The 11,219-nt window shown below is 40.0% G+C and overlaps 3 protein-coding genes across 8 annotated transcripts in view; 2 read left to right on the top strand and 1 right to left on the bottom strand.

Annotated features, from left to right (window-relative positions):
• Positions 1–27: 27 nt before the first annotated feature.
• On the bottom strand, positions 28–4,155 carry mrps10 (mitochondrial ribosomal protein S10). The gene is made up of 7 exons (XM_046061033.1): positions 4,006–4,155; positions 3,779–3,831; positions 2,946–3,015; positions 2,693–2,832; positions 935–1,043; positions 591–680; positions 28–505 (listed from the first exon to the last, which is right to left on the bottom strand). The coding sequence occupies exons 1-7, from the start codon at positions 4,075–4,077 to the stop codon at positions 425–427; spliced, it is 615 nt and encodes a 204-aa protein (XP_045916989.1). The 5' UTR covers positions 4,078–4,155; the 3' UTR covers positions 28–424.
• Positions 4,156–5,200: 1,045 nt separating this feature from the next.
• Positions 5,201–8,894, top strand: tulp4a (TUB like protein 4a). 6 transcript variants are annotated; one of them, XM_046060850.1, is made up of 3 exons: positions 5,201–5,334; positions 6,591–7,592; positions 8,639–8,894. In XM_046060850.1, exons 2-3 carry the CDS (start codon positions 7,341–7,343, stop codon positions 8,729–8,731), a joined length of 345 nt encoding a protein of 114 aa, XP_045916806.1. In that variant the 5' UTR covers positions 5,201–5,334; positions 6,591–7,340; the 3' UTR covers positions 8,732–8,894. The 6 variants fall into 6 exon arrangements, with proteins under 6 accessions (XP_045916806.1, XP_045916808.1, XP_045916810.1 ...); XM_046060852.1 differs by having other exon boundaries at positions 5,329–5,387; XM_046060854.1 differs by lacking the exon at positions 5,201–5,334 and adding an exon at positions 5,421–5,815.
• Positions 8,895–10,316: 1,422 nt separating this feature from the next.
• serac1 (serine active site containing 1) overlaps positions 10,317–11,219 on the top strand; it is a 5,226-nt gene continuing 4,323 nt past the window's right edge. Inside the window, exon 1 of the mRNA XM_046061399.1 lies at positions 10,317–10,481. Within this exon, the coding sequence (XP_045917355.1) occupies positions 10,317–10,481 (165 nt within the window). The remainder of the gene's footprint in view (positions 10,482–11,219) is intronic.

Here is an 11,219-nt window from a genome sequence, read left to right as displayed (position 1 = left end):
ACAAAATAACAATCCAATATCACTGCAGATAGTTAAACAAAGATTGTTATATTTGTGAAGAAATATTAGATTCACAATTCCCACCAAATAACAGCACAAAAAGGTGAGAGGTTGTCATTAAATGCAGAATGTTTTCATTGGAATAAAAATTACAACATACTATTGATCGCACACTGTTTTGTTACACAGAAGACAACTGTCAGCAAATGAAGACTGTTACACACCATTACAAGCTGACATAATGCATGTAAGTCCTTCTGCAGCGTTCAACTCTGATGTGATGATAATGTTCAAAGTTCACAAGTCCATGATAAGCAAATATTACTATTGCATTTTTTTCATATCTTCCCATTTATCTCCCCATTAACACATAATCATGTCTCAGAAAAGACATCCAATAAGCGTCTGTTGCGCATTACTGAATTCACTGGCTGGGCTTTTCATCAATGGGGTGGTCCTTCCACATGGGCTCAAGGATGTGATCTGGAACCTTCTCCATGGCAGTCTGATAACATGAACGATTCATTAATGCACAATTAGATTGAGCTGATGGGATTGTTGCTGATGTATGACTGACTGCAGTAATTTACCTTTGTCACCTCCATGGCTACACCTTCAGGGAGGTTCCTCTGGATGTATTCAAGGTATACCTGCGCTGTGCAGCCTGTGATGTGAGACAGCTACAAAACAAGAGAAGAGACAAAACCACTGTAATACTTGAATCACAAATATATTCTTTTGAAACAGATCGGCTGACTAATGGATTAACTGTTAAGTTACAAAGACAGTACAATGTCCCCAGCTGAATAAAGCCTGATTTTGCCTAGCTTTGTTGTAAAGCCTGATGCCTGGAGCATAAATACTTAAAGGGCTGTGCCCTGTTAGTGACTAATTCAATTAAACAAGCATAAAAAGCCAAGTTCAGGCTCATCACCTCAATGCACCGGTAGTGTGTCCTCATCTCATACTGGACCCTGTGCTTTTTGAAGATGTGAACTGACTTCAGGAGTGTAAACCTCTCCATGTCCTTGGAAGGTTCATAACTGGCAGAGAAACAAAATATAAAAAAACAATGTCAGGCAGAAAGATGTACTAAGGTATGGATATAATGTAAACTGTGGCAAACAGTGATATCCTTAGGGCTGGGCAATAAAACAATAATTATTGCTAAATAACTTTTCTCAATAACAATATAACAAATTTTGAATAAGTGTTTGATTTAATTTGATTGAATAAGGAACGAATAAGCACTTCAGTTTTCTCAAGATATTTATTTTGTTAAGGAAAACGGACTGAAACAGGATTTTACTTAATTTTACTCATGCATATTTGTTGAAAAAATATTTTATCATAATTGTTTTGAATGTTGTACCTAAGATTTGTTGTGTTTGTTCTTACCATAAAGAATAGTTTAAAACCACAATTAACCATCCAGGTTCTTACTTTTACTCAGGAGCAATAATCAGTCTTTAAACTTGATTTGACATATATTGTGACAATTGTCAATATCGAATGATGTGAAATTTATTAGTGATAAGTTGTCTGTGAAGATTCTCAGTCATCCAGGTCATAGTTATCCAACGAAGGTTAAAGTCAAGGGCAAGTGTTCCTGGTTGCTGTAACGACAGTCGACCTTTGTGAAAAAAGCCACAAGATCCAAGAAGAACAAAACTACAGGGGATGAACAAAAGAAGGTCAAACGCAAGAACATTGTGATTCCATACGTGTTGGGAGTATCAGAGAAACTCAGGAGGATTTTCAACAAACACAACATCCCTGTGTTTTTTAAACCCAAGAACACGCTAAGACAGATACTGGGACACCCCAAAGACCGCACACCCAAACACAAGAAAAGAAATCTAGTGTATGTGGTCCAATGCAGTGAGGAATCCACAGACCTGTATATTGGGGAGACTAAACAACCACTACACAAACGCATGGCTCAACACAGAAGGGCCAACTCCTCAGGTCAAGACTCTGCAGTCTACTTACATCTGAAGGACAGAGGACACTCGTTTGAGGACCACCAGGTGCACATTTTAGACAGAGAAGATGGATGGTTTGAAAGAGGTGTCAAGGAAGCCATCTACACCAGGGTTGAGAAGCCGTCATCTACGCCACCACTTATCCCCCACTTACAATGCTGTCCTTTCATCACTTCCCAGGAAACTCAACAAACGTAACCTATTGGCCTCAGGTGAAGATACCAACGATGGTCGTTCAGTCTTGGCCTCAGGTAGTCCTAACGACTGTAACGACTGTCGTCACAGAAACAAGGAACACTAACGAACCAGCAGTATCGACGATCCTGGCAAACGACCCCACTGAGGTTAAATAGCTGAGTTTCCCTGCCAGTCAGTCAGAACTAAAGAAGTCCTTTGGATGAGGGACGAAACGTCTTCCAGTATCTTCAACCAAGTCCAGTTGCCCTTGACTTTAACCTTCGTTGGATATTATTGTGATAACATTTTTGGCTATATTGTCCAGCCCTAGATAGACAATAATGTATGGCTAACATTTATATATTAAAACAAATGGCTAACCCCGCGACCCTGTACACAGGATAAGCGGTTGACGATGGATGGATGGATGGACAAATGTCTAACATTATGTATTATAACGCATCACACTTTTATATAATAAAACCAATTTCTATTGTCTTGTGTAGCAGCTTAACTTTATTACTACTCACACTTTGTTGATGGTGATGCCCAGCTCTTTAGCTGCCATGGTGGCAAAGAATTCATAGCTGTCCAACACAGCCCTGTCATGACCTTTGACCAACACTGACACCTTCTGAAACAATGTGTCAGGCTCTTCTGTGACAGTGATCTGCAAGGAAACAAACGAGTACATGAGCATGTATTATTTTACTTTTGGGCTGTTAAAAAACAGAGGTGAAAAAGCAGTCTGAGAATATTAAAGAAGATGTACTGATAACTCACTGGTAAAGGTGTTGATGAAAGCACTGTTGCTGTGTGGAAGGAAGTGCTAGATGTCAATGGGAGACTAGACCTGCAGAGACAGAGTAGTAAATAATGTCTAACATATTAACACTTGTTATAGAGCAGTTGTTTATGGTTTTAGATTTTTTAATCAATTGAATATATTTTACTACTTTTTAAAAATTTTTTACTATGCTGTGAAATGCAAACATGCATTTAAAACGTTTACTAAAACAAGACAAAAAAGATCTCAACACACGTGCTTTCCTTGAGTTTCAGCACACATTTTAGGATATTTTAACTTATAGATGAGTTAGAGCAACATACACTCTGCTAACTCCACTGTATGTTGTAGCCTTTTGCACTTTTGAATGCCAAACTGTGGAATAATCTCCGTTTGCAGCTATGGACAACTTCATTAAATATAATTCTTATTCTTTTTACTATTAAAATATAAATATTCCTCTTTATTTATTGTTTACTTTATAATATGCCCTTCTGGGTTTGACTTTCTTTATTCTGTTTTCTATTTTTACCTATGCTTTTGATTTTAATACAGCCAAATAAAGTGCTCTGAAAATAGATTTATGCTCTACATATTTATTTTATTCACTAATGGTAAAAAAAAATGTGCAATACTGCTTACACAGGGTAAGGCAACTTAATTGAGTAAATAAGTTGCACATCTGGAATCAAAACATTAATAAAGATAATGATAACTGCTGCATCGTTGATATATTGTAGAAAAACAGCTCAAAAGTGACGTGCTATAGTGTTTATCACAGTTATTAGTAACGTATGTATACTTGTAAAAAAGAAAAACTGTTGCCTACCTGATTATATTACATTTCATGTGACCTGAACATGCGCCCAAAGCTCGAGGTCCCTGTAAATAAACTTATGTTAGTAGACATTTAGAGATGACATTCACTGTAAAACCACCATGCTACAACTGCCGTGACCAAATGCTGATGTTTTTCTGTTTACTTCTGCAAACCTAAACTGTCAATTAATTGTTCGCAGAGGTCGTGCAAAAAAATAAATATGTTAGTTACTGTACCAAATAAGAGATTCCACTAAATATCCTTGCTAAAGAACATAATTCTCGCCTGACAGCCATGGGTGCAGCCATGTTTTTGGAGAAGGTGGGACTAAAGGAGAACTAGCTCTCCAGTGCTGCCCTCATGTGTGCTGGAGGATAAAGTACTACTGAGACAACTGGGTGGGAAAAGCTGGGAGCGCTACTTGTGCCGAGGAGGAACACACATCATTATAAAGAAGATTTCAATACATATATATTAAATGTATACTGTATTTAAATAGGCCCATATATGTATACATATGTTTGTTATATACTATTATACAATTCTGGGCGATTAACCTACTTCATCAACTGAAGGGTTTCTAGTTGGATAGTGGGGGAACATTTTCATATATTCATCCATCCATCCATCCATCCATCCATCGTCAACCGCTTATCCTGCGTACAGGGTCGTGGGAGGCTGGAGCCAATCCCAGTTTACATTGGGCGAAAGGCAGGGTACACCCTGGACAGGTCGCCAGTCCATCGCAGATATTCATATACTGATATTTCATATTTTTTCTTATATGTAAAACCTTATATAGAGAATTTAATTTACAACAAAGATACAGAGAAAACAGGTATATCCTATAAACTATCCGATGCAGACATCAAAGCAAGCAAATGTTTTTTTAAAGAGAGTAAAAAAATTATTTGCAATTACATTTCAGGGTATCTAGATTGATATATTGCATTGACTAACTTAAGAATTTGTTGGTACTTCCCAAAAATACAAAGCAGGTTAACAATATATAAGATATTCTCGTTTTTACGTGTCCTTCCCCATTCCATACAGCACAAATGTGTACTGACTACTACTAAAAATCCATCATGTTGTAGTTTGGAATAGATAATTGTAATACACATCAGCAATAATAATCCAATGTTTCAGCAATTATAATTGCAACATAATCCACAATATAACACTTAAGGTGCGATTTTTCTGCTGATGCCTAAAGTACATTTCTAGGATAAAACATGTACTATTACTTAAATAAAAGTAGGAATGCGGGATATTCTTGAAATAGAGTATTTTTACATTGATATATTGATACTTTTAGTTGGATGTGGATACTTTTTTCTACTTTCTAGTTAGAAAATAAATAATATATCGTCTTAACCTCATTTTAACGACGATTAGATTAAAGTCGAGACACCACAGTAATTGATGTGAACTGTGATGATTTAATTGGTCTACATCACGTGCCCGTCACGTGACACAGTTGTCGGGCCCTGCCAGTGATCAGAAGCAGGCTGCAGGCAGAGGAAGCAGCAGCAGCAGCAGCAGCAGATCAGATCAGAGCTGAGGTAGGCAGGCATTCCACTGGCCATTGATGTTTCTCCGGCTTTGTTGACGACAGGTCTGATATCACTCTGCCACTTTGTCCACTACGCCTCCGGCCTGTGATTATTTGAAAAAGCTGCATGCTAGTATTAATGAATAAACAGTAGGCTAACGTGCTAGCCGGAGCCTGTTGGCGACGAGTGCCAGCGGCGGATGGACGGAGCCAGTCTCCGCTGATGGTGGTTCAGTTTCAGATAGCTGGTCGGTTAGCCGGTTAGCTTTCACTGACTGTCTTTGTGGAGGGGACAACACAAGCAGCAGACGTTAGCTGCGTTCCCGAGCATCTCGGTTAGATTAGCGTTACTGCACAAACAAGATCAATACAGAGGAAATATTAATCCAGCTGCTGACATGTTTTGATCTGTGGAGCCCACAGAGCTCTCTTACTCGATTCAACAGCCAGGATCTAGCTAGCTGGAGCTAGCAGGCAGCTCACAGTGATGTGTCAGTGTTTGTGTTTTTATGGCATCACCTCACGAGCTTCAGCAGTATTTGAGCGTCAGTTATCTTAGTAAGGTTAGCATCTCTGGGTCTCTCTTTACGTTATATTTGACTGTTTCTTTTGCTGTGTTTCTAGTCTCATTGGAATTGGTGTGGATGTTTTCTTTTCTCATAATGACAGTTGATTTAACGTTAATCTAAATGTCGATTAATTTTTATACAACAGTTAAATCGGGTGTCCCTTTATTGTCAGTGGAAAGTAAATATCACAAAACCGTTAGTCTCCGCTGGTCAGTCTGTCTTGTCTGTGGGACGTCGTTTTCATTATATTCGTGCTTTAATCACATTGTTCCTAATCTCTCGTCTGTTTTCATCTTTCGTTTATTTAACCTGTTAGCCACGAGAGGCCGCTATGCTACACCCACCAAGGGTGTAGCATATTAAAAACGGGAGCTAAAATGATACATGGTTGTTGTAAATAATTCAGCAGTTAGTTAAATATCCTTCCGCTGAGCAGGATAGTCCTCGAAGTGATTGCTCAGGCAGATAGACGTGAGGGGTAATTTTAGGTTAGTGCATTAATATTTAAAATAACGGCTGTGGGCGGCAGGTGAATGCTTTCAGCGCTTTTAACGCTGCTTGTACAGTTGTACAGCTTGCCCGCTTTATTAAACGAATTAAACCGTTGTGTGTATATATACACACACACACGTTTGTTTATTTGGTAGAGACAGTTTATGTGTGATAATGACATCGTCTTTGTTTTCTTATTATCCAGCTGTCCTCCATGGGATCCCCGAGGCGGGTTGAAGAAAAGGCTGACGTGATGACGTTACCGGGAGAAGCGGCTCTCCTGCGGGCTGACAGCTGATGGAGAGAGGGACTCCTGCTCCTCCTCTCACACACACAGCCGGGGTCGTATGAGGAGGACGCGGAATCCAGAAATGAAACACTGAACTGGACTGAAACGTTACTTGCATCAACTGGAAGTACTGGGACGTGTTGAACACAATGGGTGCATTGCGTGTTGACGAGTTTACAACAAAAAGCGTTTGTCAGCTGACATAAAATACTGAATCTGCCACAGTGGATGTTAAATAATTTCCGGTACTCTCATCTTTTGCCTTGTCAGTGAAACAGCATCAACAAGGCAGCTCACTGATCAAACGCATCAACATGACTTGAATGAGTGCCTTTATTGTGTATGCAGCCCATTCGGCTACATGATATATTCAATCCAGCAATGAAGAAGTCCACAGCTTTGTGACCTCGTTTGTGCTTTTTGGAGAAGTTTTCACTGATCACCTTTTAATCAGTATTGCAAATCCGCGAGATAGCCGAGAGAAAGCGCAAGTACTATGCACCGTTGTCGCTGTCTCACATCCGACACCGAACCAGTAACCTCAGCAGAGAAGAGGAGCTCATAACGGTACCGACACCTCCAAAGAACCCTCGATCTCCCTAAACGTATTTTTTTTTTTTTTTTTTTTTTTTTTTTAATCCACGGGGGGTTTAGAGAGCTGCAGGGATGTTCGCCGCTGTGGAGCATGGCCCGGTTCTCTGTAGCGACTCCAACATCCTGTGCCTGTCCTGGAAAGGCCGGGTGCCGAAGAGCGAGAAGGAGAAGCCGGTGTGCAGGAAGCGCTACTATGAGGAGGGCTGGCTCGCTACCGGGAACGGTCGAGGAGTTGTCGGGGTCACGTTTACGTCCAGCCACTGTAGACGGGATCGGCCCACCCCGCAGAGAGTAAATTTCAACCTCAGAGGGCACAACAGCGAGGTAAGAGGAGTTTCACGGGGAAATGCATATTAAATCATTCATACTCTAGTAAAAATACTGGTAATGTGGTGAAAAGCATAGGTAAAGAAGAAGCGATAAACCACTGTAAAATTTGCAATGCGGCATCCTGACTGTATTTATTTCAACACAAATATGTCACTCCAAACTACTTGTCCATTTCAGTGATGCTGAGATTGGAAAAAAAAAAAATAATAATTTAAATTGTCCCAAATGGGCTACAACTGTAGTCTAATACTCATGACTCTCTGAATGTAGTTTAAATGAAGCAAAAGCAGATATAAAACAGTAGATCACTACTTGCATCCACCCCCTTCTAATTGAAATCAGCCACTACACTATAAAGAAATACAACATCAGTTTCTCTATATTTATTCTTTAAACAGGCAGCCTCAGTCCTTTACACCTGGGATGCAGGAGAATGAATTGACTGTAAATTATTATTACTAGTAGCACTCTGGGTTCACAAAAATATGATAGAATAGTACAGCCTTAGCGGTTTTCCTGTCACTTTTTCCCAGCTGCAGGGTCAGTTGCAGAACAATGTCCTTGAAGCTGCCAGTCTCTGTATTTATTTAATTATTTAGGGCAGGTATCTTGTCTATCACAAAGATCTTTGTGCCATGGTAGGCTGAGAGTTTTGAGTCTTTCTACAGCGGTGATTTCACTCTTAACTAGAATGTGAGGAGTTATTGGTGAAATTAACTTTTGTAGTGTTTGGTTGGAAGTGCGACTTGTGTACGCTCAGTGGCTCATGGTTTGACACCCCTGCATTAGATCATTATGCTGCTCCTCCTAGTCAAAACATGTCTGTGCTCCACTCACTGGCATCGTTCTTATCGCTCACTGTGGTTATGCCCTTCAAAGTTTTTCACCACTTGTGCACTGAGGCCATTTATTTTGTTACTGGAAAGATCAGTTGAGTAATGACGGGGTCTCTTGCCCACCCTGTATATGAATATTTCTGTTACAATATAGCAGTGCTGGCACAAGCGGAGATTGCACACAGGTTGCGTTTTCTCTTTTAGTGGGTGGAGCTGTTGGTCAGATGGAGCAAGGTGCTGTGTCAGCATTCCATAAGGCAGCTGAGGGGAGAGTGGATGAATCCCCATAGAGAGTGACTGAAGCGCAGCAGAAATGTCATTTAACTCTGCCCACTTGAATGTGATCCAAGTAGTGAATTTTCCCTTTTGGTGCATGCGGTGTGAAGGACATTAAACCTATGTAACTCTAATTTACCCACTCTTTTCATATGTGAATTTGACTTTATCCACCTATTTAGTGTGATTAAAACTTATTTGAAGACATACCGTTTATGTTTTGTGCATTTAAGTTACCGATATCGGTGTGTTGGGAGTTGTATGATAGTGGTGTTTGTTGCATGCTGTCTTAAATTAATTTTTCTAAAGATGTAGTATTTTATATCTTTATAGTTTGGTTGCCGTTCAACTGTGAGTCCATCACAACTGAAACACATTGCACAGGTCTTTGCCAGTACACCATGCTTTATTCACCAAATGTTTTGACTCTTTTGGCATCATCATCAATGTTTAGTGAATAGAGCACAGTGTACTGGAGGAGAGATGTTGCTCACACTGGCCTTGCTTCTCAAAGTAAAAAATTGTGCCATTCACTTGCATCCATAATTGACCCATACAGCTGTCCATCTCTGACATTACTGTAATGCTGTTTAGATAAATATTGTGCTTTTGTTTATTTTATTTTTTTTACATCTGTGAAGATGCTTTTTTACATTAAACACAGATGCAAGTGAGAGAGAAATGTCCCCACTGCCCTCTGACCTCATTCCAGCGCCAGTAATAAAAGTAGTAATTCTTCCATTCTAGATTTTATATAAAGTAATAAATAAATGGTTTGGGAAATGAAAAATCCATCACTCGTCCACCCTATGCATAATTTGTGGTTTCTGACGGTGGTGGAAATCACACCGCCTAATGAATTCTGTCAAGTTCTGACAGATCTGTTCAGTCACTTGCATGATTTTCCATCCCATTTCTGTTGAGGAGAGGATGCTGTTTGCAGTATACAGTCCAACGACAAGGAAAACAACCCCCATAAGCTTGGCATATAGTCTCCAGTCCTGTCTAGGTATTCAAATATGTTTTAGAACAGACAACAAGCCAACATTAACACATGTTTTAACATTATTTTTAAAAGAGCTCTGTAAATACATTTGGGTAACCTTTCCTTGTCTTGAAAAGCTGCGCACTCAGCAGTAAAAGAAGTCGTGTCCTCTGACCGTCCTGTCCTTAAATCGTCAGCACAGTCATTGAACACTTGTCATCATTGGTGACGAGTGTCCTTTCACGTAAATTAGCTCCAGTCATGTTATGAATGAGCGCACACACAAACATGAACTCCATCCTGTAGGAGTACAGGCTTGCCAAGATCAATACTCATGCCAGCATCCTTAAGTTTGACCATAATTCCTGTTGATGTATAGACCAGTGTCCTGTGATCATTTAAATGTAAGCGAGCGTCTGAATTGATGTCTTTTGGACTTGACCCAATACGGGCAATGTAGTAAAGTAAAAGGCGGATCTTAAGCTGTCAGACATTTGGTAAGAAGAGGGCAGGCGAGTAGAGGACTGTATCCCTGTAGAGTGTTCCACTACCTTTGCCTGGAGAAGGGGGTTATATTTATGAGTTCACCCATGATAATAAAAAAAACAAAGGTTAGAATTCATGGCACTACAAGATGCTTTGGATAAAAACATCTCTAGCACCTGCTCTGAAAGCTCTCATGGTCTTCTTCAGATAATGACAAGGTTTTGCAGGTCCAGGCAAGGCCTGTGGTACATCTCTGATGAGGGTTTGTTCTTCTCTGTATCTAATCCCCCGTCAGCCACGGTGAGAGATAATTACAAGGTAACAGCTTCAAAGGGAGCAAAGTGTATGTGCTTGTTTGGTGCCATGCACTTTTTGTTCAGTCTCCCATAACCGTCTTTTCACTGTGGGTGTCGGGAGCGAACTGCTCTACACAATTCTATGCTGTGTTTTTCATTGAGCTTGGTTGCTTAGCAGAAATGCTCACACACATATGACACTGTGAAGTCAGCATATTGTTGTTATCAAATGTCATCACCAGGGCCCAAGCATGAAACATGCGAGGTCCCTTTTGAAACTGAAGTGCTTTCATTCTTTCTTTCTTTTCTCAAACTAACCTCAATTTTGGGGGACTAAACATACTCAAACTCACCAAACTTTGCACATAATTCAGACGCGGCGAAGAATTTCATATTTTATGGGTTTCGCTCATGGGCGTAGCAAAATGGCTCTCTAGAGATGCCCTAAACCCAACAGCAAGTCGGCCATTTTGAATTTTACAGTTATTTTTGGATGATTTACACACTTACATACTTTAACTCCTCCTAGGGATTTAGTCCGACCGACTTCAGATTTGTTCTGTGCCGTCTAAACCCATTGACGATTAAAAGTTGTGCAAACGGTGAGTTTTGCAGTTAATGGGGTGGCTGTGGTGTGGCAGCAAAATTAAACTCTTCACAATGACACAGGAAGTTGTTGTAACTTCAGTGTACATGCTCACATCTGCACAAAACTTTATGTACTTGATAACTGTCTGGCCCC

Source organism: Micropterus dolomieu, linkage group LG10, assembly GCF_021292245.1.
Source record: "Micropterus dolomieu isolate WLL.071019.BEF.003 ecotype Adirondacks linkage group LG10, ASM2129224v1, whole genome shotgun sequence".
Taxonomy (NCBI): Eukaryota; Metazoa; Chordata; class Actinopteri; order Centrarchiformes; family Centrarchidae; genus Micropterus; species Micropterus dolomieu.
The sequence above is the reverse complement of the archived record's forward strand: the minus strand, read 5'-3'. Positions and strand labels throughout refer to the sequence as shown.

What these genes read in the sequence shown, in the direction of transcription:
- mrps10 (XM_046061033.1), bottom strand. Translation starts at nt 4,077, where the DNA reads ATGGCTGCACCCATGGCTGTCAGGCGAGAATTATGTTCTTTAGCAAGG. An exon ending in ATGAAATGTAATATAATCAG is followed by an intron (nt 3,016 to 3,778) that starts GTAGGCAACAGT and finishes CTGTCTCTGCAG; the next exon opens with GTCTAGTCTCCCATTGACAT. An exon ending in GGCATCACCATCAACAAAGT is followed by an intron (nt 1,044 to 2,692) that starts GTGAGTAGTAAT and finishes TTTCTCTGCCAG; the next exon opens with TTATGAACCTTCCAAGGACA.
- tulp4a (XM_046060850.1), top strand. Translation starts at nt 7,341, where the DNA reads ATGTTCGCCGCTGTGGAGCATGGCCCGGTTCTCTGTAGCGACTCCAAC. An exon ending in TCAGAGGGCACAACAGCGAG is followed by an intron (nt 7,593 to 8,638) that starts GTAAGAGGAGTT and finishes TTTCTCTTTTAG; the next exon opens with TGGGTGGAGCTGTTGGTCAG.